Source organism: Centroberyx gerrardi, chromosome 23 (genome assembly GCF_048128805.1).
Source record: "Centroberyx gerrardi isolate f3 chromosome 23, fCenGer3.hap1.cur.20231027, whole genome shotgun sequence".
Classification (NCBI taxonomy): domain Eukaryota; kingdom Metazoa; phylum Chordata; class Actinopteri; order Beryciformes; family Berycidae; genus Centroberyx; species Centroberyx gerrardi.
Genome location: NC_136019.1, coordinates 21532432 through 21557040, shown reverse-complemented (window position 1 = coordinate 21557040; position 24609 = coordinate 21532432). Strand labels below are relative to the sequence as shown.

The following is a 24609-nucleotide window of genomic DNA, read 5'->3' as shown; positions in this document are numbered from 1 at the left end:
GCGGATTACGTCAAGTGATGACTTTGAATTTGAAGCCCGGTGTCTGACCTTGGACTTGCTGTGTCGGATGAGGGCCGACAGGAGCCTGTTGGACTCGCCCATCACCCCCGCGTGGTCTTTGGCTTCGCACCACTCCACCAGCCTCTCCACCAGCTTCCCGTTGGTTCCCAGCTGGTCCGCCGCTTCGGCTGAACCCACAAAACACAGCGTGCCATGAGTTTCACACTTCATTTTGAGAAACGCTAACAACAGGTTAGGTGACACATTAGGACAGGTGACTTGTTTCCTTTTGAACACCGAGCTGGAGCTGGATAGATTATGTTTAGACGCTCTCTGCTGCAGTTACAATGATTTGGTCCATGGAGAATGATAGATGAAAGCTCTACCTTGTGTATCAATGAGCATACGTAACGTCCCCAAGAGTTTAAACTGGACTGGAGGCATCTCCGACTGCAAGAACTTCAACACCACATCTGATACGCCGGCCGACAGCATCTTGGATTTGTTTACCACTGGAGAGAGGGGAACAACAGTGCCAGTTAAAACAGAATACTCAAACAAAAAACAAGAGTAACAAAGCACACTAGTGATATATTATTTAATGTGCTTCCTGTTGAGAGTTAAATATTTGTTTGCATTCAATCTATGCTACTCTGAGTGTGTTCTTTGTAAAATAAAATTGTATTTATTTGTAAATAAAAACTGGATTGTTTAGTCAAGAGTAGTATTGAAATGCTGGGCCAAAAAATATTCATTATTTAGCTTAGTCTTGCATGCCCAAACCCCTCCACTCTGTTTTTGCAAAAAAACATAAAAAATAAGAAATAAAAAAAAGTCAGGAGAAATGTCTGGCTGAGCCTTTTGCGAAATGTAGGCGGACAAACCATCTGAAGTCAACAATTCCACATGGCAACACTCAAAACTAAGAGGCTGATGGGTGTTGTCTTGCGTTAGGTGGCATCTGTTTTCCTCAAAAATACATTCACATATACTTCAGAATATGTTTCACATTACACAACAACTGGCCCAAAGATGCATTTGTACTTATAGATGACATTCATTTGAAATCTATTTTGGACACTGGAAATACATTTTCTTCCAGTGAGCTGTTGACAACATATACCTGCAAGTCCAAATACATGTTTTGGGTCAAAATGTGTATATTTTGAAACAGGTATTTGTACATGTACAGGGTCTCCAAAAAGTCTGAAAACACCATATATCTTTTCGTGGTGCACATTAGTTCTAATACTTGTTTAGTTGCCAGTTTCCCTATGACTCCAGACTTTTCGGACACTCTGTATATTTGAAATGTTTTTCCTTATGGGTAGAAAAAATAGAAAGTTCCTAGACTGATGTGTTGTGAAGCGGGCTCACCGGGTATGGCCAGGTTGCGCAGGGCGCTGAGCGCTGCATGCTGAACAGTGACGTTTCCCTCCTCAACGTGCCGGTCCAACAGCTCCAGAAGCTTCTGCACAATACCAGTGTCAACCATGTGGATGCAGTTCCCATCTACGGACAGAAGTGCAAGTTGAGGAGATACATTGATGTTTTGTGAGATACTTTAGTGTTGGGTGGTAATATGTTAACAGTAATATTACTTTTCCCAGTAATGAGGAGTAGTGTAACAAATTGCTATTTCAATTTCAGTAATGATGTCAACAATTTTGTTATCACCTCCTTTAAATGTCAGAGTGAAGATGAATCATTCAAAATCTATGTCCAACCCCCATCCACTGATTTGTTTTCGGGATAATTAGACATCATCCTCTCAGCTGATGTGGGTACAGACAGAAGCTTAGATGACTACTTTGATGGGAAATGGTAGAAAAATTGACTTTCTCTGGGTATTTCCACTCTTTTGACGAGAAATGGTAGAAAAGTTGACTTTCTCTGGGTGTAAGTATTCCCTCTACTTTGATGAGAAATGGTAGAAAAATTGACCGATTGTAGATATTATACGATGCAGCCACCAGTTTTGAGGTTGTAACAGAAAAGTAATACAACAAGTTGTCTAACAAATTACTGCTACCAGGGAGAAATAAGCAAAGTCATAATGTTTCTTTTGAAATGAGTAACAAGTGTTAAACTTTTCTGAGTAATGGGCCCAACATGGAACATAACACAGTAAACAAGTTCAAAAACTGCCATCACAGTTAGCATTTTCAGCAATAAAATTAATGATGAAAGCTAGTCTACAGCAAGCCAGATAGCTTAAGGGTAGGATTAGGACAAAACAGTGAGTACCAAAAATCCTGAAATCCTGGATGGATGGATGGGTAGACAGACAATTAACTAACTACCTAACATTTTTCTTTGCTATATACTAGTGTTATTTTGCTGCTGTAATGTCCCACTTTCCCAACTTTCATCTTAGTGACCTTATCTTCGTTTATGTCAGGACCCCATCTTACAACAATATGTAAAGTAAGGTTTACCGTTGCGAGCGAAATTGGCGATGGCCAGCGCCCCAGCCAGCTGCAGCTGATGGTTGTGGGACGGTATCCAGGACAGGACCCTCTGGAAAACGCTGCCCTTCCCTCCCTCAAACAGCTTCTGCATGGACTCATCTACACAAGGGCCATGTGGACACAGGTTACTGTAGCGAGAACACCCAGCAGGGCATTCTGCCTTACAGTGATTTAGGCCAATATCGGGCCGATACTGGCCTTTTGTTAAATATAAGATATCAGCCAGTCAGTGTTGTCCACCTCTGATATGATGGAGGTTCATCGTTCACATGGTTTGAAGTGACACGATTTCTCTAAGAACCCGGCTTACATGGACTCATTTAAGAATTGGTGCGCCATGTTGTTTGCTTTGTAAATACAACATCTGCGTTACTGCTATGAAGCAGCAAAAATCTTACCATTTTCCCCTTTAAGGAGCTGCTAACCCACCTACACAAATTTAGGTTAGGTAGGTTTAAGTTTAGTTTAAGCATTCATCAGTCTAAATGCTGTTTCAGGGGCTTTTCCACCCTGACAAGAATACAAATACAATACAATACAATCACATGAATCCTTGCAATTTTTGGCATGGAAATGGTCAAATTTAAAGATACTGAATATCAGCACTAAATTTCGATACCGGTATCAGCCTTCAGAAACTTTGTGTAACCTTACTGTGATTATGGGTACGACGGCTTGGTACTGTCAGCATCACTGGAATGGAAAGTTTTCTTCAAAGCAGCATATATTTACTCAAATCCCCATCAGCTTGTTCAGCTAACCACCATTCTTCCTGCATTCCACAGTGATACACAGGAATAAAAAAGAAAAAGCAAGAAATACTGCCAGCTAGCTCCCAGGTTACCATTTAGCACAGTGTATAAGCACGGTTGGGAGCGTGCTGGTGACCAATCAGATCGCTCGGTCGACTGATTAGTTCTGTGGACTGTAGCGTAATGGCGCTGTAACAGAAAAGAATGGAGAGCGTGTGCCATATGTTCTCATTTAAACTGATGGGTCTGGCGAGGCTAGCTTTAGTGACGGAGAGACCAGTATGTGTATTTATAACGCACACCATTTTCAGGTCTATTCGACCGCGATGAAATATTTACAAAAAGGCTGAATTATTAATTCCCAACATCAGCGCTCGACAGAGGCTCTGTGGAGAGCACCATGTACCTCCTCCATCCAGATCCCCCATAATAATCATCAAATCATTGCTCCAGGACACTGTGCACTTTTATTTATGTCCACACATGAACAATGGTGATATTTTACATCCATAAAATAAGTAAATTTTCCCCTCTGATGGCCTTGTACAGCTGGCTGCGGGGGCTGCGCTGCCACAGTAATCTGACAATCTGAAGCAAGTTTGAATTGTTAATTACTGTTCCATAAGACCCTTTTTAATCGAAAGACTCTGTGGAATCTGAATCTGGACTGTTTGTAAGTGTGTGTGTGTACAGGGCTCCACCGATATGATACAAATACCAATATTACTGGATTGAAGCTGTCAATAGCCGATATTCAGTATCATTTTCGTGACTAAAATATTCACGGATTCAGTGTTTACCCCAGTTAAGTTCTTCCCATAGACAACCAGTGTAGTATTGATCGATTCTACAATAAATATGTGATCAATCAAACTGCATCATATCCATCATATCAGAGGTGGACCACACTGACTGGACCAGATCTGATTTCTAATAAGAGGCTAATATGGGCCCCATGTGCTGGTCTAACCCCGGCGTTTACCTCCCAGCAGCAGCAGCACCATCAGGTCGGAGGCGGTCTTGAGCTGGGCGACGTCCTCCTCCCTCTCCCCATCCACGGTCTGAGCCACCACCTCGAGGAGACACTCCACCAGGCCGGCCTCCACCAGCTGCAGCTTGATCACGTCTAGGAGAAAGAGGAGGACAGTTAGGGTTAGGGTCATTTATTAATAAACCTGATCATCATGGTGGGGCTGGACACAACCTGGACTTTGCTTGTTTCGCCCAAAATCAGACCAGTGGTGTCTGAGATATCACCTGAGATATTACTTTTGACGGATGGACGGACGGACCAATTTCATGGTGTGAGGGACAACTAGCAGTGTCACATGACGGACGACAAAACAGGTGATGCAACGCCCCCAGAAAATGACAGTGATTGCATTTTGTCATTTTGCAATTGCACAAACGCAGCGGTGAGATGCATCATTCCCACAGGTTTAGTCAAAATTCAATCAGTGGTGTTTGAGATATGATGTGTGACGGCACACAAATACCATACTCTATACCAGTGATCTTCAACGTGGGGTCCGGGGACCACCAGGGGTCCAGGTTCCAGGGGGTCCCCAGCAAATCAATAAATTGTTAAACTTCACCATCATTTCATTTACAAGACGTTACCACCATTAGAGAATGTAGAAGAATGACTATTTTTATCATAGTTTGACTGTTATCTCTCTACCTACAACACAGATAGTCATGGAATTCTAGACAAAATCATATCTAACAATACAAAAATTCTCAGATGTGGGTCCGAGGGACAAAATCTCATCAAATGTGGGTCCGTGGCTCTAATGTGGACTAAATTTGGGGTCAGAACGTCCAAAGACACTTTTCAACTATTGTACAATGAAACCGAACCAGCTGTGCCAAGCCTACGTCATTATTTATTCAACAAATGCATTTCCATCACTATTTACTGCATAATTTATCAAAAGAACGTTTTTGTGATAATGAGGAAATCTGATCAAATTTTGCCATTTCCATCCATGTTTTCTAATTCAATACATTGTAATAAAAAAAACTAAAAAAAAAAAACTGATATGTGATATGTAGAAAACAAATTAGATTGCAAGCAAGACACAAAGGGGTTAAAATCTATTAATTCCCTGTGTCATTGTGTCCCTGTCGTTTTCTAAGAATGAGTGTTGAGCTGTTCTTTCTTTCTAGACAGCCGGCGAACAAAAGCCAAAGTGAGAGAGACAACAGAGACAGAGAGAGAGAGAGAGAGAGAGAGAGAGAGAGAGAGAGAGAGAGAGAGAGATTTCTCTGGAGTGGAGTTAAGTAGGACGTTGTCTTGGAGACTGGCAGTGTGGGAGAACCCAGTGTGCCTGGAATGGTGATAACAACAGTCAGTAAGATGCTCTCTCTCCTATTGGGACACACACACACATACATAAACACACACACACACACACACACACACGCACACACACACTGGCTGACATGTTTGAAAAAGAGCAGCTGAACAAATGTAGGAGCTGACTGTGCAGTTAGCAGTCAGCCTGGAAAGCATGAGTCACACTGAGTGGATAATTTACTATAGTAGGTGGACATGCTTGTCATCTAAAGGCATGAGAAAACGCTGCAGTCCCTCTCCATTGTTTTGCATTGGAATCGCTAGACTCTATCGGTTGCATTATGTTCAATTCTTCCCATTTGCCCTATTCTTACTTTTATTCTATTATTCTTTGCTGTATGCTATTACTATTTGCTGCTGCATTGACGCAGTTTCCCCATGGACATCATTAAAGCTCCATCTTACCTTAAACGCTGACTTTTCACCTGAAAGCTTGCGATTGATGGGACTTCCCTGCTACTGTTACGTTAACGTAGTTATGTTACTGTGTACTGTACATCTTACCGTTTTCTGCAAGCGGAGCCAGAACCTCGAAAATCATCTCCTTTTTCTCGTGCTCTGCCTGCTTCTGGAAGAGACGCACCAGCTCCTCAGCGATGTTGGTGGAGGCAAACTGCTCTTTGCTGGACTCTGACAACACAACGGGAGACGTTTTTCATCAGGTGAACAGCTAGTTATGCACATATTCAAACCTGCCTGTCCTGTACATAATGTCATCTACATCCGGAAATTGAATATATTGATAAGGTGTTAGTTTAACACACGTCCGCATGCTTAGACACACCCGGTACATCTGTATGGCCCTGCAAGAGGGAAGTTCCAGTTTAGAATTAAGTCGCTCTCACAATAGTGCGGCATTCTTGGCTGGTGTCATAATAAAATTTAAAAAATCCTGCTTTCAACATAAGCCAACATAGGTTCAGTGCTGTCTTAACAATGAGTCTGTTTCCATCTGAACGACCTGTCAAAGTGGCCATCAGTTGACGTCTGCTCTGACACACGGGGGTAAATATAATTAGAAGTACGACTTCCTGTGATTTTTACGAACAACACTGGTTTGTACAGAAAGTGGTTCAAGTAAAAGTCATGCAGGGGCGGCGTTGCGCATTTTCTGAAAGCTGGGAAATTTAAACGCTAAAACTCATAACAGTAATAATGTTATGTTTACCAGGTCTGACTTACAGGTCAATTAATATGTGGAGGAAATCTGGTTCAGGTTCAACTGCTTGGCCAAGGTGCCATATGTGTAGAAAAAACCACAGAGATAGAACAGTAGAGGTGACATTACGCCATAGACTGTGGGATAACTGTTTTATATAGCCTACTAGCCTATATAACAGAGGCAACTACAAAATGCTAGCTAACTGTTAGTACTCCGTTTCCAGTGGACTGGAGTTCTATTTGAAATTGTTGACAGCTAGCGCTAATCTAACGTTAGCTAGATGCTAACAGTAACTACTGTTTTTTCTGAAAACATCTAGCACATGGTATGTAACATTATATACACCGCTGATTTATTAACAAAGGGAGGTACCCAACACCTAGCTAACCATAAGAGATAGCTAGTAAGAGTGTAATGTTAAAGGAGACGTTTAGTAGAAGTCGGCGTCTGTGACGAATCCTGTTTGCTTTTATTTATCAGGCTACAAGCTGCACAATATGTTCAAAAGGCAAAGCAGTGCTGTGAAAGGAAAAGCATTGTGCGTGGGAGGTAATGTTGCCCAAGTTGTCCATCTTTGTGTCTGTGTGCATTGTTATGCGTTTGTGATGCTGCTGCCAACATGATCCGTCTATTGCCATAACATCCTTTCAGAGGGTTTTATATGAAAAATGTTCAATGAAAATTGCATTTTTAGGAGCTACTCTGAGTACCAAGGAAAGCTGAAAACTATTAAGTCGCTTAAAAAAAGGATTCATAGTTTCTGCAAAATAAATGGACCATCATAAAATGCTTCTTTAAGATAATCTTACTGACTAAAAACATGATTAGATCTCCTTGGATGTTACAAATTTGGTCAGTTTAGACAGTAATAGTTGTCTTACATATTACACTAAATAAAAAATAGAAGTAATCTACTGGTAAAAAAAAAGCCCTATAAAAGGCAACACATGCCATTTTCACCTTAGGTTTCAATTAAAGCAAGTTCAAAACTGGACCCACGTAAGATGGCTGCCATATGATTCCATGCCAGAATAGGAATTATTTATGACGTCACCTCTACTGTTCAATCTATATGGACAAAACTATTACAAAAATTACTTTAATGTTAGAAATGCAGAATAATGTAATCACTAATCCTACACCAACAGTATGAAAACTTGCTCAAATGACATTTTTGACTATTTTAGAGGATGGGAACATCGTGGGCATTGTTTAAAAGGTGCAACATATTCAGTTGTACTCACCGAGCTCGGCTAAATTCCCAAAGGCAATTAGGCACATCTCTGTCAGGGCTGTGTTGTGGGAATGGATGCCTAGCAGCTTCACCAGGGTTGGGATCACACCCATATTGATCAGCTGGGCCTGCAGGGAATCTGGAGAAAACAGAGAAACAGAAAGACAAACAGTCAGCCGGTGGTCATAATTGTTACTCAGGTGTAAGGAGATTCACATTCTGGCTGTGACTGAAAGCTCATACCACGTATTTAAATAAACAGCGGGCATTTTTATCACTCTGATTTTCAAAGTTGAATTTTTCAAAAATGTGTAAGCTCAAAACACCACACCCCGCTTCCATGTTATTGTAAATGATACCATACAGTCATGATTCCATGTAACCAGGACCTCAACTATGATCATACAGGAACTATCAAGAACTACATTCATTTTACAACATACGTAGTAGTTACTGATCTTTATGTTGATGACTCAGGCCTCATAAAGGCACTAGAGTTACAGCCCAGTCTCCCCAGTTATGATACTATAATGTTAAAGTGCGCTCTGTCCCATCCTATGAACAGTTAAAGGAATACACCATGTTTTTATGGAGATTGCCCCCATCTACCGAGGATGATTGTGGTCTATGTTCTCGTCACTTGATGGGTAAGTTGACAAAAGGGCCACTTCACCAAAAACTCTGTGCATTCCTTTAACCGTGCGTTCAAACTGCAAGCAACACGATCAACAAGTCACCAGAAATTGATTCATTTCCTATAGAGCTGAGCGACCGGGGGAACTCAACACGCTTGTTGCCACTGTTGAACTTTTTGCGGTCATCAGCCGTCAACAGCCAATCAGATTTCCACATTTCCTTGCTTGCCTACAGATGTGATATTGTTTCATGAACAATAGATCTGCTGGGAAAGTGCAAAGCCATTCAAAGCTTCCCAGTTCTCTAACTTTTATTCGAAAGACTACAGAAATAAACGTCTCAAAAACGATGCTTGGAGAATGGTTGCAACCATCGTTGGGATCGATGCTGAGTTCTGAAGTAATATTATTGAGTTTTCCGTTTATTTTTAATTAGGGATGGGATGATATGTTTATCTCACAATACGATTCGATACGCGATATGGCATTCACGATTCGATACAACTACGATACAGTGTAATAAATAAAGGTTCAATGACAACAAAGTATGACTGCGCAGAATTATGTTTATTTCTAAGCAACAAATCTTTCTAGCAATGGTACTGGCTTAGAATGTAAACGACAATTTAAAAACGTAATTACAAAGTGCAAATAATATAATTTGGATGGAGAGCTTGAGAAATTGTGATGGTCAAGCGTCTCATTTGTGATTACTACAGCAGAATAAAATGTAGCTAATATCGTGCTAAATTTTTCTGCTCGACGATACACATTTTTGGATTGCGATATATTGAATTTCAATATATCGTCCCATCCATATGTTTAATTAATGCTACCTAATTAGCACTTGCTAGCTAGCTATGTTAAGCCATCAAAACAATATAACGGTTTTGAAGGAAATGCCAACACAGAGAAAAACATCTGATTTGCATAAATACATAGCTTATGTTTCTTGGTCAAAACATTGTAGCTGCAGACCGCTACATAGATGGAATGGGAGCCTCTCATAGAACGACCCATCAACCAAGTTGCTCACAATGTGAACGCAGGGTAAAGTTTGACAATGGGGGGCTTGGTAACTCATCAAATTATAATGATGGAATTGTGTAATTGAAATAAAGACAGGAAATATGGAGCCAGAAACCTTTTCATACAAAGATTTCTGCTATCCGAAATAGACATGTTGCTCTCATTTGTGAAACAGGGCCGGGGTCAACTCTGCTCCAATTCACTAAAACTCAAAAATAACTTGAATAAATGTAATGAATTACCACTTTAAAACCCGTATTTAATAAGAATTGACCCTAACCCTGGTGTTCAAGGCTGTCTCTAGAACAGGAGGATGAGTTAGGTGTAACCAAGGAGACAAATCTACACTCCAGTTTCCTTACACATGAGAAATTCAAATCAGCAATGCCATTTTGATGTAGAAACCTAAAAAGAAATGTGTAGATGTATTTCCCTGGTCACGGCAAGAAGTGGTAGAGCTATTAGAAGCGCCTGGAGAGGAAAAAGAAAGCATCTGGATTTAGTTTTTATTCAGAAACCAAAGTAGACAAATGGATGTTGGGGAAAAAGGGGATAAGAGTGAGGTACATGAGTAGCATGAAACAGAAAGTAGGAGAGGAAAAAAAATAAAAAATTTGGTAAATGAGATCCAAGTGGTTATCCTTTTGGATCTTTGTGGAATGTCAATCAAGACTGTCAAATAAGCCAAACGCCTACAAGCCATGTTAAAGTCACCAGGAAAAAAAAATCTCATCACTCGTCCATGGCAGGATAAGACAAATACAAAGAGCAATTTCCTAAATAGAACCAACAAATCATTACCACATTAATTTTGAGACATTAGTATAATTACTGTAAACAAATGAGACCGTCGCCGAGAAGACTGGGAGCCTCTACTAGCTTCTACAGTGTATTTTACATTGTGTGCCACTGGGTCGGATTTGGCGGGAAATCTACTGGACTGCTTTAGGAACATTTCTTTACGGCACAAAACGGGAAGAGGGCGCTGTTCCTCCAGCTCCAACGCAGCTAAAGTTTTCAGAGTTTCTGGCAATGGCAGACAGTGGAAGGAGTGAAAGGTTGATGGAAAAATCACTTCCAATAAGTTTATCCTCTTCAGGGAGGGGAAGGGGGGACAGCAAGCACCGCTATATGTGCTAACTTGGCATGTCAATGGCTACTCGATTTTATTGGCGTTGCACTTTTAATGATGTCAGACAACAAACAAGCATGTGCTTATAGATCACGTAAACACTCATGACACTGTAGGATAAAACGCTGTGTCTGCCGTTGTAGAATACTACTCACAAAAGCTAACGGCTAATATCTACGATGCTAACGCGGCCACGGTAGTTAGCATTAGCATCTACTAATATAGTGGAAATGCATCACTTCCTGTGTGACACTAATTGTAGCTTGGAAAGGCCAACTCCAACACTAACAGCAATTAAAAATGAATGTTTTATCACAAAAAAGTTATCACATAGAGCTTTAATTTTAAGAAACACTAGTACTAACAAAACCACCGGTGTGAGATAGAGGCTACCAATCATCTCCACCATGCTCTCATTTGTTTACAGTAATTTTACCAAGGTAACACTATTAATTTGACAATGATATATTGATGTTTAAAAATGATACAAGTAGCACCTTTAAATAGTAACACCTTCTATGACTACCAAATATATTGTGCAATATAAGGGCAGTGATAAGCAATTCTAATGCACTCGTAACGCCTTATGACCATGTTTACACAAACACACAATGATTACTTATGCAGTACATCAGCACTCATAAAACATTATATAAAATATCTTATGATGAATTATAAGTGCAAGCGTGTTATGGGAGTTTAAGAGTGGTTATCTATGAGAGGTTGCCCCATTGAGAATAAAGCATTGTTTGACAACCTCTGACAGATAAGTAGTCAGAAACATTAATATTCAGTTAGCAACATAACCACCTGCATTATGTGTTCTTATAAGCATGGTCATAAGGAATTATGAGTGCATTTTAATTCTTTATGAGTGTCCTTATAATGCACAGTAGATATACAGTAGCAGTCATACAAAGTGTTGCCACCTTAATTTTAAAAAGGACTTGTATCCGTGTCTTTAGAAATTATCTTTATATACATGATGCCCCAGTTACATTGTTAGTAAGTGGGGGGTTTCTCAGGACATTAACTGGGTATAAAAAAAAAGTCAGCTACTGGGAAGGAGCTGCTGAAAAGCCACAACAGCTCATCTGTTCTGCTAATGCAATCCCAGTCCTCCCAACATGCTCACAGCACTGGAGCATCCAGTCAAATGGATCCAACCATGATCCTGATGGCAGGAGGTCTGAGGCTGTCAGACCTCGGCCTAGCCCTGACATGCACACACAAACGTCAAACTATAGAGGCGTACAGGGATATAGTGGAGGGTAAACCCGCTTAAATTCAGTTTACCTACCTTTTTTAGGCTAACATAAATCTTTATGATGTAAATTCATAGTAAACATCATAATAACTAGGATCAAAGCTAGGATCACTGTAGGTTATTTGAGGATAGGGTCTTTAAAGGAAGCGAAAGCATAAATTTATGCATAATAGATTCTTGTTAAAGAGTAACTAAACCGCAAACCCAAATCTTTGTAAAGCCTGGCATCTAATGGTTAAAAGCATGCTACTGAAATTGCCATCTGCTATTGGCTGATCTTTGGTGATCTCAGGTGACGTCACCTTCTATAGAGTACAACAGGTGGTGACATCACCTGGCACCACCCAATAGCAGATGGCCATTTCAGTAGCGTGCTTTTTACCATTAGATGTCAGGCTTTACACAGATTTGGGTTTGGGGTTTAGTTACTCTTTAATATTGGTGGCTGTTTGCCTTATGATGATTACTGATTGGAACTCCTAGCTTATCCTCCTTTGTATTTACCACTACATCATTGGATGGATGTATTTCTACAACATTTTACGTAGCTTGGAAGACCGGATCAATCAAGATTTCATATGGATCTATTATTTCGAGACAGCTGCAGCACCAGCAAAGCGAGTGCAGACATGGTGGCAAACCCTCCAAGCCTGTTGAGCGCATTATTTTATCGCTTTCACAGTTTTACCTTAACTACTTCAGCCACTATTATCCCAGGAGAATGGAATTACGTGGTAGGCTATTCGATGGTGAATTTATACCTTATTCACAACAAAAGTTGAGGCTGGGCTCAGCAGTTTGATATAAGCCAGCGCAAGGCCATTCATTTGTGAAAAGCAAAGACAGCGCTAGAAGAAAATAGATGATGGATTTATCCGACCTGCTGAGTCTGTGCGCAATATAAACCGTTATAGGGACGAGGCATTGGGAGAAAGGGATGACTAACAGCACATATCACTGCTACTGCCACTACCAAAGCTGACTCTCGGCAAATATTAATAAAAAATTGCAGATTACCTCAAAGGCCAAGTCGGAAAAGCAACAGAAAAGCAGGGTAGATACGACAAAAATCAGCCCAAAATAGAAAAGCAGAGAATGTTCAAGTAGATGTACAGTTCAAACCCTACAGTCTTACTCTCTATAACACTGATGTGTGTAAATGCAATTATACACGTCGTCTGTGCATGAAACATAAAACATCCTCTGATTAGTTGAGTTTAGTTAACAGTGCTTCTACGGGGGGGAAGATGATCATTACCATTATCATTGCTATAGTTCATCAGCATGCCACAAAAGACAGTCAAGAGCTTCTGATTGTCCGGCTCAGTATTTTGGGAGAGGGACTTAATGTGTTCAGCTACTATCTGAGCCCCTCCCGCCTGGTCAACTGCACTCCTGCCCTCATCTGCAAAACAAAGAGGTCAGGACATAAATCAACCACAAAGAAAAGAAAAAAATAAAGAAATAAATCACACAACCACAACCTGAAAGAAATACAAATGAAGGCAGCGTTAAGTAAGCAGTGCAAAACATAGAAATCAATATCAAATGAGATTATAAAAACGGTCACAATACTGAATATAAGAATTTGGGAGGTGGGAAAACAAACAGTAAATCTTAAGCATTAACATCAGAACTGCGCTCCGTATACAGCTTTAAGCAGAAATGGGGAAGTGGCTCTGTTCTGACTCCTACACTGACAGAAGAAAAGGTTTTCCGGGATCAAAACGACAAATCACACAAGCGCAAAGCCTATGCCGATAGTCCAATGTATGTAGAGCATATCCCGCATGTACAAGCGCCCGAAGCCGCCTTCAAGATACACTCGGGTTGATCTGTGTAGTTCAAAAACATACCCACGCCACAATGAAAGTGTTCTACCGCAAACGCTGGAAGGCTTCGGGCCTGCCGTTCCTTTCGGATCTAATACTGTGTCTTACAGCGATGATAAATACACGGGAGTGCTTCTGGAAGGGGTTTGTCTGGGAGGAGAGCTGCCAAAGGAAGCGTTAGATGAGTCAACCCACTCAGTATGGTCGCTTCTCATAGTCTCCCGGCTCCATCGCCGACAGTACAGCGGGTTTGGATCGCTTCCCTCGTTTCCTTAGCAGGAGCGAACCTCAGAGCCAAGGACTGGCTTAGACCGATATATCAGTTTGCCTATATTGGCCTTTTATTAAAAAAAATGATATTAGCCACCTTTGACATGATGGAAGTGGACTACAACTAGTGAATATGTTTTTATTAGTATCATTTTTATATCAGTTGGCTGACTAGACCAATCATTTGGGGGTGGCAGTTTGCAATGCAATATTATTTTTTATTCATTTAATAAACAACTTTCAACAAAACCCGGAGAAGGGGTGTGAACTTCTTGCTTTCAATCAAAGATGGGTGTATATGGGCATATTAATATAGCGAGCGCCCCATCCTCAAAACACAACATGTCTTGTGGCTGCATTGCATTCTGGTCTATTGAGGCTACTGTCGGTGGGGAAATTGGTCTCTCTCCTCTTCTACGATGGATTTCTCCAGGTATGATTGTTGAACGTCTCTTGGTACAAAATGGCGGCTCTAGAAAGAGGCCCTCGCTCTTTGATTCTGAGGGACTGACACCAAAACCTGATGTTTACCGTTGATGTTTTAGATCGCTGAAAATCTTTTTGCAATCAAACTCCGTTTTAGCTGTGCTGGAAATATCTTGACATGATGTCATGTGATCTATGTTTGGCCAGTTATCCAAGACCCTCTTGTACAACACAGAATCAAAAAATGCTGTTCACAATTAATAATCATAGTCTCAGTATTTTTATATATGGATTGCTGTATGTAATGTATTGTGAGGCCATTAGCAACAGCCAGCTTTAGTGGTTCCAGTTAAGTCTAAAAGCGTGAGATATATTAAAATGTATTGCTTATTCAGCTTTGTACCCATTATGTGTTATTTAGTGTCAACTTATTAAGTGTCCATGTACTGTACGTAGCAGAGCTGTTGGATTCCGTTTCATCATGCTGCAGCAAAAGCCATTCCCACTGACACTGGTCAAGTGGCAATAAAGACTTCTGCTCAAGCGAATAGGGCAACGTCGACCATATTACAGTGTGTATGTTTCTTTAAGGAAGCAAGCAGCTGCTGCTCCAGACTCTCCCAGCATGCCTCCCACAAAGTCATACTAACGTACTGAGACCCCCCTGAGCTCAAACAAATGTCAGATCCCACCAGATGCCACAGATATTCAACTTTTCAACAAGAGGAGAAACTATGCGGCAGAATCGACAGCTGCGATTAAAGCCTCCTTCAGTCAGCTCCGATATCTGGCCTAAACTCTTGCTTTTCTTCCCTGAGATCAACGCTCACCTATTCTCATTGTTTCTTGTCAGCCGACTACAAGGGAAAGAAGTTAGGGCAACTGAGTGACTGTACAGCCACATTTTAAAAGTGCTATGTGCAGCATTTTTGAACATCAGTCAATCACTGTCAAATTAATTGTGATGCCTTGGTATAATTACCGTAAACAAATGAGACCACAGTCAAGATCATTGGTAGCCTCTATCTCACACCGGTACTGTTAGTGCTAGCTGTTGCTTCCTATTGCAAAGAGGATCTTTGCTTCTTCGGTCAAAGGTTTTCCCTTTTCTTTACTGAAGAAGATAAACACGTTGGAAGTGATTTTTCCCCATCCGCCTTTTCACTCCTTCCACCATCTGCCTTTGCCAGAAACTCTGAAAGATTTAGCTCTGTTTGCGCTGGAAGGACAGCGCCTTCTTCCTATTTTGTGCCATAAAGCAATGGGGCAGATTTCCTGCCAAATGGCACACAATGTAAAATGCAGTATAGAGGCTGGAAGAGGCTGCCAATCTTCTCTGCAATGGTCTCATTTCTTTACAGTAATTACACTAAAATACCAAAATTAAAGTGGCAATGTTTTACCGATGTTAAAATGCTACAAATAGCACCTTTAATTTAAAACCAATTTTGACAGGGACTTTTAAAGAAGACTTATTTTGAAATCCTCCATCTAACCATGCTTCATATTTGATGAAGCAACTTCAAACATCCAACACTTAAGTTAAGTGAATGGGCATAAAGAATAAAATACGCACGGTTGCAAAAAAACTAAAAAAACTAAAATAAAAATAATGCTAAAATAAAACAATTATTCTATAAGCCACGTTCCGATTGTGGAGTTTCCTCACTGATATATGCCATTACAAGCCTTTAAACTGCAAATAAGGCTGTACTGGACATTTTGGAATAGTAGTTCATCATCATCAAGATCTGTAGCAAGGCTGCATACAGTATTAGCAGTCACAGGATTTGGGTTTGAGTCTAGGAATAAACTCGCCCTAAGAAGTCCTGCTATTCATGCTAATCCTGCTAGCATGGATAACACCTGGAATGCATGCGTATTTCATATTTTAAGTTAATTTTAAGATGCATTTTGGTCATATAAACAATATTTCCAACCTTCGTATTCAAAGCTTCTCCAAAGTGAATCACCTTCTACGCCCTTAAAGTCGAGATGAAACGGCATTTCGAGAGTATCTAACTTCCGTATCGTGACGTATTTCCGAGTGAAACAGGAAAGACAGGCGGGACATAACGTTGGGAGGAATTTGATTTGAACGTTGAAAAGTGGGTGTGTCATAACACCCGACGACACACCGAAGTACCATGCTGCTGCTAGCTAGCTAACTAATGAATCTTAGCCTCTTAGCTCTGTGCGCTAAAAGTTGAAGATTGATTGATGGGTGGATGTCATGATATTATTGGTTGAAATTAGTTACGGGCATGCTTACGTAAGCACACGGCATATTTTGTTTTACAGGAAGAAAACATGATTGAATTTTGATATAAGAATACAATGAAATTGATTTTTGGTATTTTTTTTGGCATATATTGTTAAATAGGTGCACAGTATGACCGGGGATGTGATCTAAAAGGGTTAAAAAGGCATTTTTCATTTCATCTCGTCTTTAAAGGAACAATTCACCCTAAAATGAGAATCCTGTCTTTATGCCCTGTCAGTGGGAACTCCATTGAAGTTTGTACGGCCACGAAACCAACACGAGTTAGCGACTGCAGTTCCATCTGAGGCTTCTAACAAACAATTGAAGTGAATCAGGTCTGGTTAGTTAGAGTTCCACAAAGGGAATAAAATGACCATCAACTTTCTCTATACAGCTCGTACAGTATAATCCCAGTGTTTTGTAGCCAAATGATTGCATTGCAAGTCCAAAAGGCCTAGATTTAGCTCTTTATGTAGCATTATTCTAGGCAAAGGAAACAGTAACTTCTACTTCTTGTGGTGCATGGCAACTGAAACAAGGAAATGGGCTGATTCTGTTTTCAGCTGGCCAGCCAATAGAGGAGGTTGGGGGTGGTGTGTGCTAGTACAGCGAGCTCTCTATTGGCTGGCCAGTTATATACAAAATAGGGATGTTCCCGAATTCTATTACCATATCGACAAGAAAGAGAGAGAGAGAGAGGCAGAGAGAGAGAGAAAGAGGCAGAGAGAGAGAGAGAGAGAGAGAGAGAGGCTTGTTCGTATGCTTTCTGTTTGCTCCGGGAATAGTCTTATTATTCTGATGACTAATTTAGCATTGGTGAGGCCAATTCTTGTCCCGGTGGGTCTGATCTGCTCTGCTGATAGACTTCGTGAGGCGGAGTTGGTTTGACTGGAGGAGTGGATGAAGACTCCCTGGCGTCTCAGTCTGTTCAGTACAGCAGGGATATCGTGTCTCCCCATCGCTCCAGACTACTGCTCTTCACTGCATACAACTTACAGACATTTGAGAAGGGGCACAGTAGCCAAATATATAGGCTGGGGGGTGGTTGAAGGTTGTTCAGTTCAGAGCATAAGCTAGTTCATAATGAAGATGTCTGTAATTGACTGTTTAGTGTCCCAGAATATTCATGCAGGTCATATTAGCATGCAGTAAGTTCATGGTGGAGATTTTTTCCCATTTATGATCGTTTATGACTTTGGTCGTTTATGGCTGTGCTTATAAAAGCCTATGTTTATGGTTACATAACATCTACGTTGCGGTTTTTACTTCATTATTATTGTTAAGTCATTGTAAAACCACAAGTTTACTGCTTTAATATCTCAACAATAGCAATGGCAATGATTAGCCTGCAAGGGCAAAAAGCTAAGAATTTGGGGGATTTTTAACATTTCAGTCTAAACCACACCCACGTTTAAGCTCCGCCTACTTTATACAAAACACTAACACCCCTAACACAGAATCAGCCCATTTCCTTGTTTCAGTTGCCATACTACACAAGAGGAAGTTACTGTTTCCTCTATGTAAAATAACATTACATAATGAGGTAGAGGTCTACTGGACTCATAGTGCAATTATTTGGCTCCAAACACTTCAATTATGCTGCACAAGTGGTTTAGAGACATTTGATGGTCAGGGGCTCACATGGGGGTGAATAGATAATGAGAGAATTTTCATTTTGGGGTGAATTACTCCTTTAAAGGGTTGAACCTCTATTGGTGCCTCCTACACATTACAGCTTTGTCTACTGTAGTCCAAAAGCAGCTCTCATTGTTACATTTTGCATATATACGGACACATTCCACAAGGGTTCCACTACTTCATACTGTACTGGAATTTCTATATTTTCATAATGTTATGCTTATACAAACTTTATATATATATGATCACAGCTTTCATATTTAGTAATCAGGACTGTTAGTAACATCTGAATCCACACATGTAAGTAATCCATACTCTTTGCCATACTTCCCACTCTTACAGTCTACTTATTGTATTGAATTGTCAGCCGCATGCGTTTATGAAACCCCACAATTGTTTGTATTCTGTTTCTACTGTTTTTATTGATCTGAATGTTTGCATTGCTTTTGTTTCCACCGTTTAAAGTCTATTTTCTTGGATCTTCTTAGATAATACGATGACGGGGCCCAGGTGGGATTCGGCGCTCCTGAAGGAGAACGGTTTTGTACTTACGGCTGTCGTAGCAGATGTTGCCGAGGGCTCGGCCGGTCTGCAGCAGAACCTCCTGGTCGGCGGAGCTTAACAGCTGAACTAGAGGGGGGATGAGGCCGGCTTCGACGCAGGGACTCCGCATGAACTCTGGGGAGAGAGGCCCGGATAATGTGTCGGCATAAAACTGTCTCCATTTGGAACTCGGTTGAATTTAAGAGCGCCCACCTGCCACATTGCACACATATTATTTTTAAACATCAGTATATCATTGTTGAATTAATCGTGATACCATGGCATATTTACCATAAACAAATGGGGGAGACGATCGGTAGCCTCTAACTCACACCAGTGGTACTGTTACTATCTCTCCAAATTAAGACTACATTTCCCATAAACCCCGTTGCTTCCTACCCCACCTTCCCCTACTGGCATCTTTGTCTTTACTGAACATGTTTGGAAGTGATTTTTCCATCGGCCTTTCACTCCTTCCACCACTGGCCATTACTAGAAACTGTGAAAGCTTTAGCTGCGTTTGTCTATTTGTCAGCCTATGTTATGAAGCCTATTTTCTCCTTCATTATTATCACTTATCATTATTATTTTAATTGAGCGAGGACTGTTACGCAACGGTTTGTGCATAATTGATCAAATAAATACATGCCGTTGCCGCTGTAATTGTTTTATAATGGGCTGATGCTAGTGGCGTGAATGACTGTAAATTGAGTAAAATGTGGATCAGCACTGGTATCAGTTCTGATAAATTGGTATCAGTGCACTAACATCAGCGCAGAGCAATGACTAGTATGAGTATTTTACAGTGGGGCTGAATGAGATAATACCTTCATACCATATATAAGGTAGTGGCAGCCTAAATCTACTTTGTGATCCTGATTCTCTAACTGACACTGAATGTGTCGCGTTAAACCTGTACCTTCTGTTTGATATTAACACTGCACTGCTACACTTTTTTTTTTTTTACATAAAAATCTTGCTTAGTGCGGCTTTAAAGAATCAAATCAGCTAAAACCGTCTGATACAAGGGCAGTTGTCTTGGACCCAGCAGTCACTTGGCTGCTTGCAGACATTTCCGCAAGCGGTGACAGATAAATGCCAGCGGGTCGCTGCCAGAGCCTGGTAGAGTGCTGGGGGGAGCGATCATTAGCCGGGCCGTCTTGCAAGCGTCTAAAAACCCATTCATTATCCTAACCTTTTCTTGCCCCGACTTCTATTCACTTCCGTTTTTTTTTCTTCTCTCCTCCTTTAAAAGCTCCTTGTGTAATTACACGGAAGGATTCGAGAAAATGGAATCTCTCCGACACTGCAGTTATGTAAGTTAAGAGTTCTTAGGTTCGTTTTTTACAGGTCTGAAATGCCAAGAGAGGCTGCTAAAACTAACCCAGGTTTGAAACGGCCTGTCAATCAAATGTATGATACCACCTGATTCTTCAAATATTTAGATGAATAAAACACACAACTAACTCTAATCCAATTATTGCATTGTTGGCTTAAGAAGCAGGAGCAGTTTCAACAATTTAACACTCATAAAGAAAATATGACAGTATGGCAAAACAACACAAAGATGAGAGTGAGGTAGAGTGTAATAAAATGGAATACTGACAAAAACTCAGGATGTTCCTGGGTGGATGGGGCTTGGAAACCGAACCTCACCATTTTTGGCCACCTCGGCTATGATGTTGGCTACTTTCGGGGTGCAGGAGGACTGCGGGCTCAGCAGGGTGGGGAGCAGGGGAAGGACGCCCATCTCCTGGATCTTCACGCTGGCCTCCGTGTCTGCAGGGGAGGAAACCACAGAAGAAAGAACGCCACTTTCCTTCGTATCAATGAGTACAGAAATACATGGTACCTGCACATTTTCAGTTTAAAAACTTCAGACCTTTTCCCAGACTTTCATTTCTTGATATTTGCAGGTTTTGGTTGCCGTTCATGCGGTGTTTGCTGATAGCGGCTGAGTAATATGAGAGTCGACAACTGAAGATTATTCCTCATAACAACAAAATGAAAGTGAGTCTACAGCTATATAAAATGTGTAGTCATATATATTGGTTATTAAGTATTTACTTGCCAAGAATATTTTTTACCAGCCAAAAAATCAAGTTTTCAGTTCATCATCAAGTACAACAGGAGGCAAATACTTAGCTGTGCATTCAACAAAAAGTGACTTAACAGAGTTTTAAGTTCACAATGCCTCTGCTTTCTTTCAAATGATACTTATTATCACATGGTTTGGGTTCCACGTGCTTCGTAATTGAGATGACTCAAAGTAAGAATAGCTCTGCCGCGGCGGAATTGCTCATTCGACAGCAAGACGTCTGCACCTACACATTACCCAGCTGGTGTCTGGCCAAGACTGACAAGCTGCCCAAAAAAATGCAGGCTTTAGGCAGATACTGGTAGCCGCAGCTGAGTCCGGGAGAGCGGAGACAGCAGCGAGGGCGAACCGTCCTTTCCGACCGTTTTCCGATTTAGAATGTAGAGTTGGAAACGACAACAACCGGGGAGGACGGTTGCCACCGGCAGCCAAATCAATGGCTTGGCCGCCTGCCAAAGTGGAGTTAGTTCAAAAGAAACGCTCTCGAACCCAATCAATTGCAGCTCCTTGTGTTGTAGATTAGGCCACCGGTGCTGATTGTAGTGGAACAATTAACTATTCCAAAAGTGGATGATGATGGTGCTCAGATATAAAGCTTAATGTTTATTCCAACAGAATAATGCTGACAAAGGTTGTGCTGTTAGAATAAACATCTAAAGTAATAATCTGCAACATTTTCATATAGCAGATTGATATAACACAATAGCGATTCAACCCATGTCAGAGCCTATGTGACTTTTTCAATATAATATCTTTAAAATAACATTGTGCTCTTGCAATGTAGCCATTACCCAAAACGACATTGCATAAGAGGCATTGAGAACAATGCTCAGTCGAGTTAGTGGAGAGAAAGAGACGAGCCGTAAGTGACGCACATACACACACACACACAGCCCCACAGCTAACAGTGGCAGCGAGCGAAGCCCTTACTCCCCACTTTTAACTTGTTTTATTAAGTCAATAAGTAGTTATAGGCAAAAAATGTTTATCTGAAATCTATGTTGTTGAAAACAAGCCCCTCCCCCCCCGCCTGATGTCATCACCTTAGCATGGGGCGATGTGAGGAAGTGATGCGTTTTATGTTTCCAGTTTGTTTGGAATAAACAGAAGAAGAACTGGGTAGTTAGCATGAGCAGCGATAGCCACCATGGCTGAACAGACAGAGAAAAGAGAAACTCAAACTGCATCAACAGAAAATCCAAGCTCCGCCCACACTGTTTGATTGACAGGTGATCTCTGGGAAGAGCAGTGCAGAAACACCACAGCAATGAGGCTGAGAACCAAAGATGGAGACAAAATAAACAATGGTAATATATTGAAACTGGCTGATGAAATTGGGAATTTACCAGCTACTGTGGCCTGCAGAGTCACAAAAAATATTACGTTCCTGCCCTACTCACCAACAATCAATTAGCCCAGCCTAACGGTGTCCCTGACAGGTCCATTTCAAGACAAAAGAAGTATATTGATTTAGTTCAAAGTAGTGAAAGAGCAGCTTGCCTATTACCATGCCTGGAATATCTAGGGCAGGAGCTGTGGACTGCGGTGAGGAAAGACTGGAGGCACGACCAAAACACAGACACTCTCACACTGGCTCTATGTTGCATGAATACTTCAGTTACAATGGGAGGCAGGTAGTACAACAACCACGATACGATTTAATAAATCAAAGTTCAGTGACAACAAAGTCTGACTGCAGAATTTTGTTTATTTCTGAGCCACAAATCTTTCTAGAGATGCCACTGGCTGCTAGAATGTAAACAACAATTTCATTACATTATATTATTGTCATTCATGACAATAATATAATATGGATGGAGAGTTTGTGAAATTGTGATGTTCAAGCGTCTCATTTGTGATTACTACAGCAGAATAAATGCAGCTAATATCGCGATTTATTTTTCTGCTCCACGATACACACATTCGTCACATTTTTGTATTGCGATATATTGAATTTCGATATATCATCCCATTCCTATTGTGCATTAATTGAAAACGCACAGCAGAATATAAATAGAGTATGAGGAGGGAAAGTCGTCATGTCGCCCCCTGCTGTTTGTGTTCAAACTGGCTATAAAAATGAACTGGATGGTTCGCACATTTCAAATACACAGCATGAGGTGCGATTACACCTCTATTACCTGTGAAACTGGTTGTTATCTCAGTGTTTCAAATGATCTGGTGGCATTAAAACGCAATTTTTCCAAAACCGATGACATCACTGCCACAGTCCACTGCAATCATTTAGCGCAGCAGCAAAGCTATGGTTGTAGTTCTTTTGTACATGCATCTATATACCTTTGCGAAGAAATTATGTTGTTTCATCTCATTCATAGTTGATGTGTATTAGTGTCACAGAATGTCTGCTATATCAAAGTTCAAGCTGTTACTAATTTATAATCAATCATTGCAAATCCCCCTATGGGAAAATCGGTGGTGAATTTTGGTTTTCTTTGAACGCAACCAGCAGATGGCGCAAGTTGACACTTTCCCTCCCCATTGTATAATAACTGCAATGAAATTTGCATTCTAAATAAACGCTCTGTCACCGTCTGAATCTCGTTTATGTGAACAACAAACGCTTATAACGCAGAAAAACAATGCCGTACCTTTCCGAGTTATTTCATTTTCCAGTATATCATTTTTTGTTATTCTAGGCTTTCCAAGCATGAGGAACTGCTGGCTGTCGGACGTCAACATCCGTCTCCTTCTACCCATAAACCCTTACGTTTTGGGGTCTGGAAATCAGGCGGTACTTACTGTTGTGGGCTAGAGCTTTGAGCAGGCAGTCCAGGCAGCTCTCCACACTGTCGGTGGCGCTGTCCGCAGAGGCCAGCTTCAGCTTCTCCAGGGCTTCGCTCAGGTTGTCTGGAAAAAAAACACACATGCATGAGTGAAAGAACATATCTGCAAATGTCCAGGCATTTGTTTCAATGCAAACATGCAGTCTTCTACGGGGAAATAGGCGTTCAGCGCTTCATCTTATGCATTTTCTTTTTAAACGGAAGGCTGGTAGTCATCGCCACTTAAATATTTTTTTTATATATTTAGTGAGATGACAGGAAAGCTGACAAGGACACAGTGGGAGAGACACAGGCGTGAAGAATCTGGTGGGATTTGATCACAGGCCAGCAGGGGAACGTACAGCTCCAGAGACTTAAAGTGGTAATCCGCCAGATTCTCTTTTTTTGGGGGGGATTTTGTTGCTGTCTTTGCTGCTAAGTGTTTTTTTTTATTTAGTGTCCATCTTTGGTTCTCAGCGCTCGTTGCTGTGGTGTTTCTGCACTGCACTTCCCAGAGATCACCTGTCAATCAAACAGTGTATCCGGTACTGTGACATCTTTTTCCTTCGTTTTTCTGTTGAGTTTCTGTAGGTGGCGCTCTCTTCCTTGTCTGTTCAGCCATGGTGGCTATCGCTGCTCACGCTAACCACCCAGTTCTTCTCCTGTTTATTCCAAACAAACCGGAAACGTAACACGCACTACTTCCTTCAAGCCT

General features: G+C 41.0%; 1 protein-coding gene across 1 annotated transcript in view; it reads right to left on the bottom strand.

The window, feature by feature from the left end:
• rap1gds1 (RAP1, GTP-GDP dissociation stimulator 1) overlaps nt 1–24609 on the bottom strand; it is a 31250-nt gene that overhangs the window by 5331 nt on the left and 1310 nt on the right. Inside the window, exons 2-12 of the mRNA XM_071926094.2 lie at nt 23872–23979; nt 20670–20792; nt 19023–19148; nt 13300–13446; nt 7989–8117; nt 6087–6212; nt 4206–4349; nt 2439–2570; nt 1378–1512; nt 387–512; nt 49–188 (exon numbers count right to left, since the gene is read on the bottom strand). Coding sequence (XP_071782195.1) covers nt 49–188; nt 387–512; nt 1378–1512; nt 2439–2570; nt 4206–4349; nt 6087–6212; nt 7989–8117; nt 13300–13446; nt 19023–19148; nt 20670–20792; nt 23872–23979 — 1436 coding nt within the window. The remainder of the gene's footprint in view (nt 1–48; nt 189–386; nt 513–1377; nt 1513–2438; nt 2571–4205; nt 4350–6086; nt 6213–7988; nt 8118–13299; nt 13447–19022; nt 19149–20669; nt 20793–23871; nt 23980–24609) is intronic.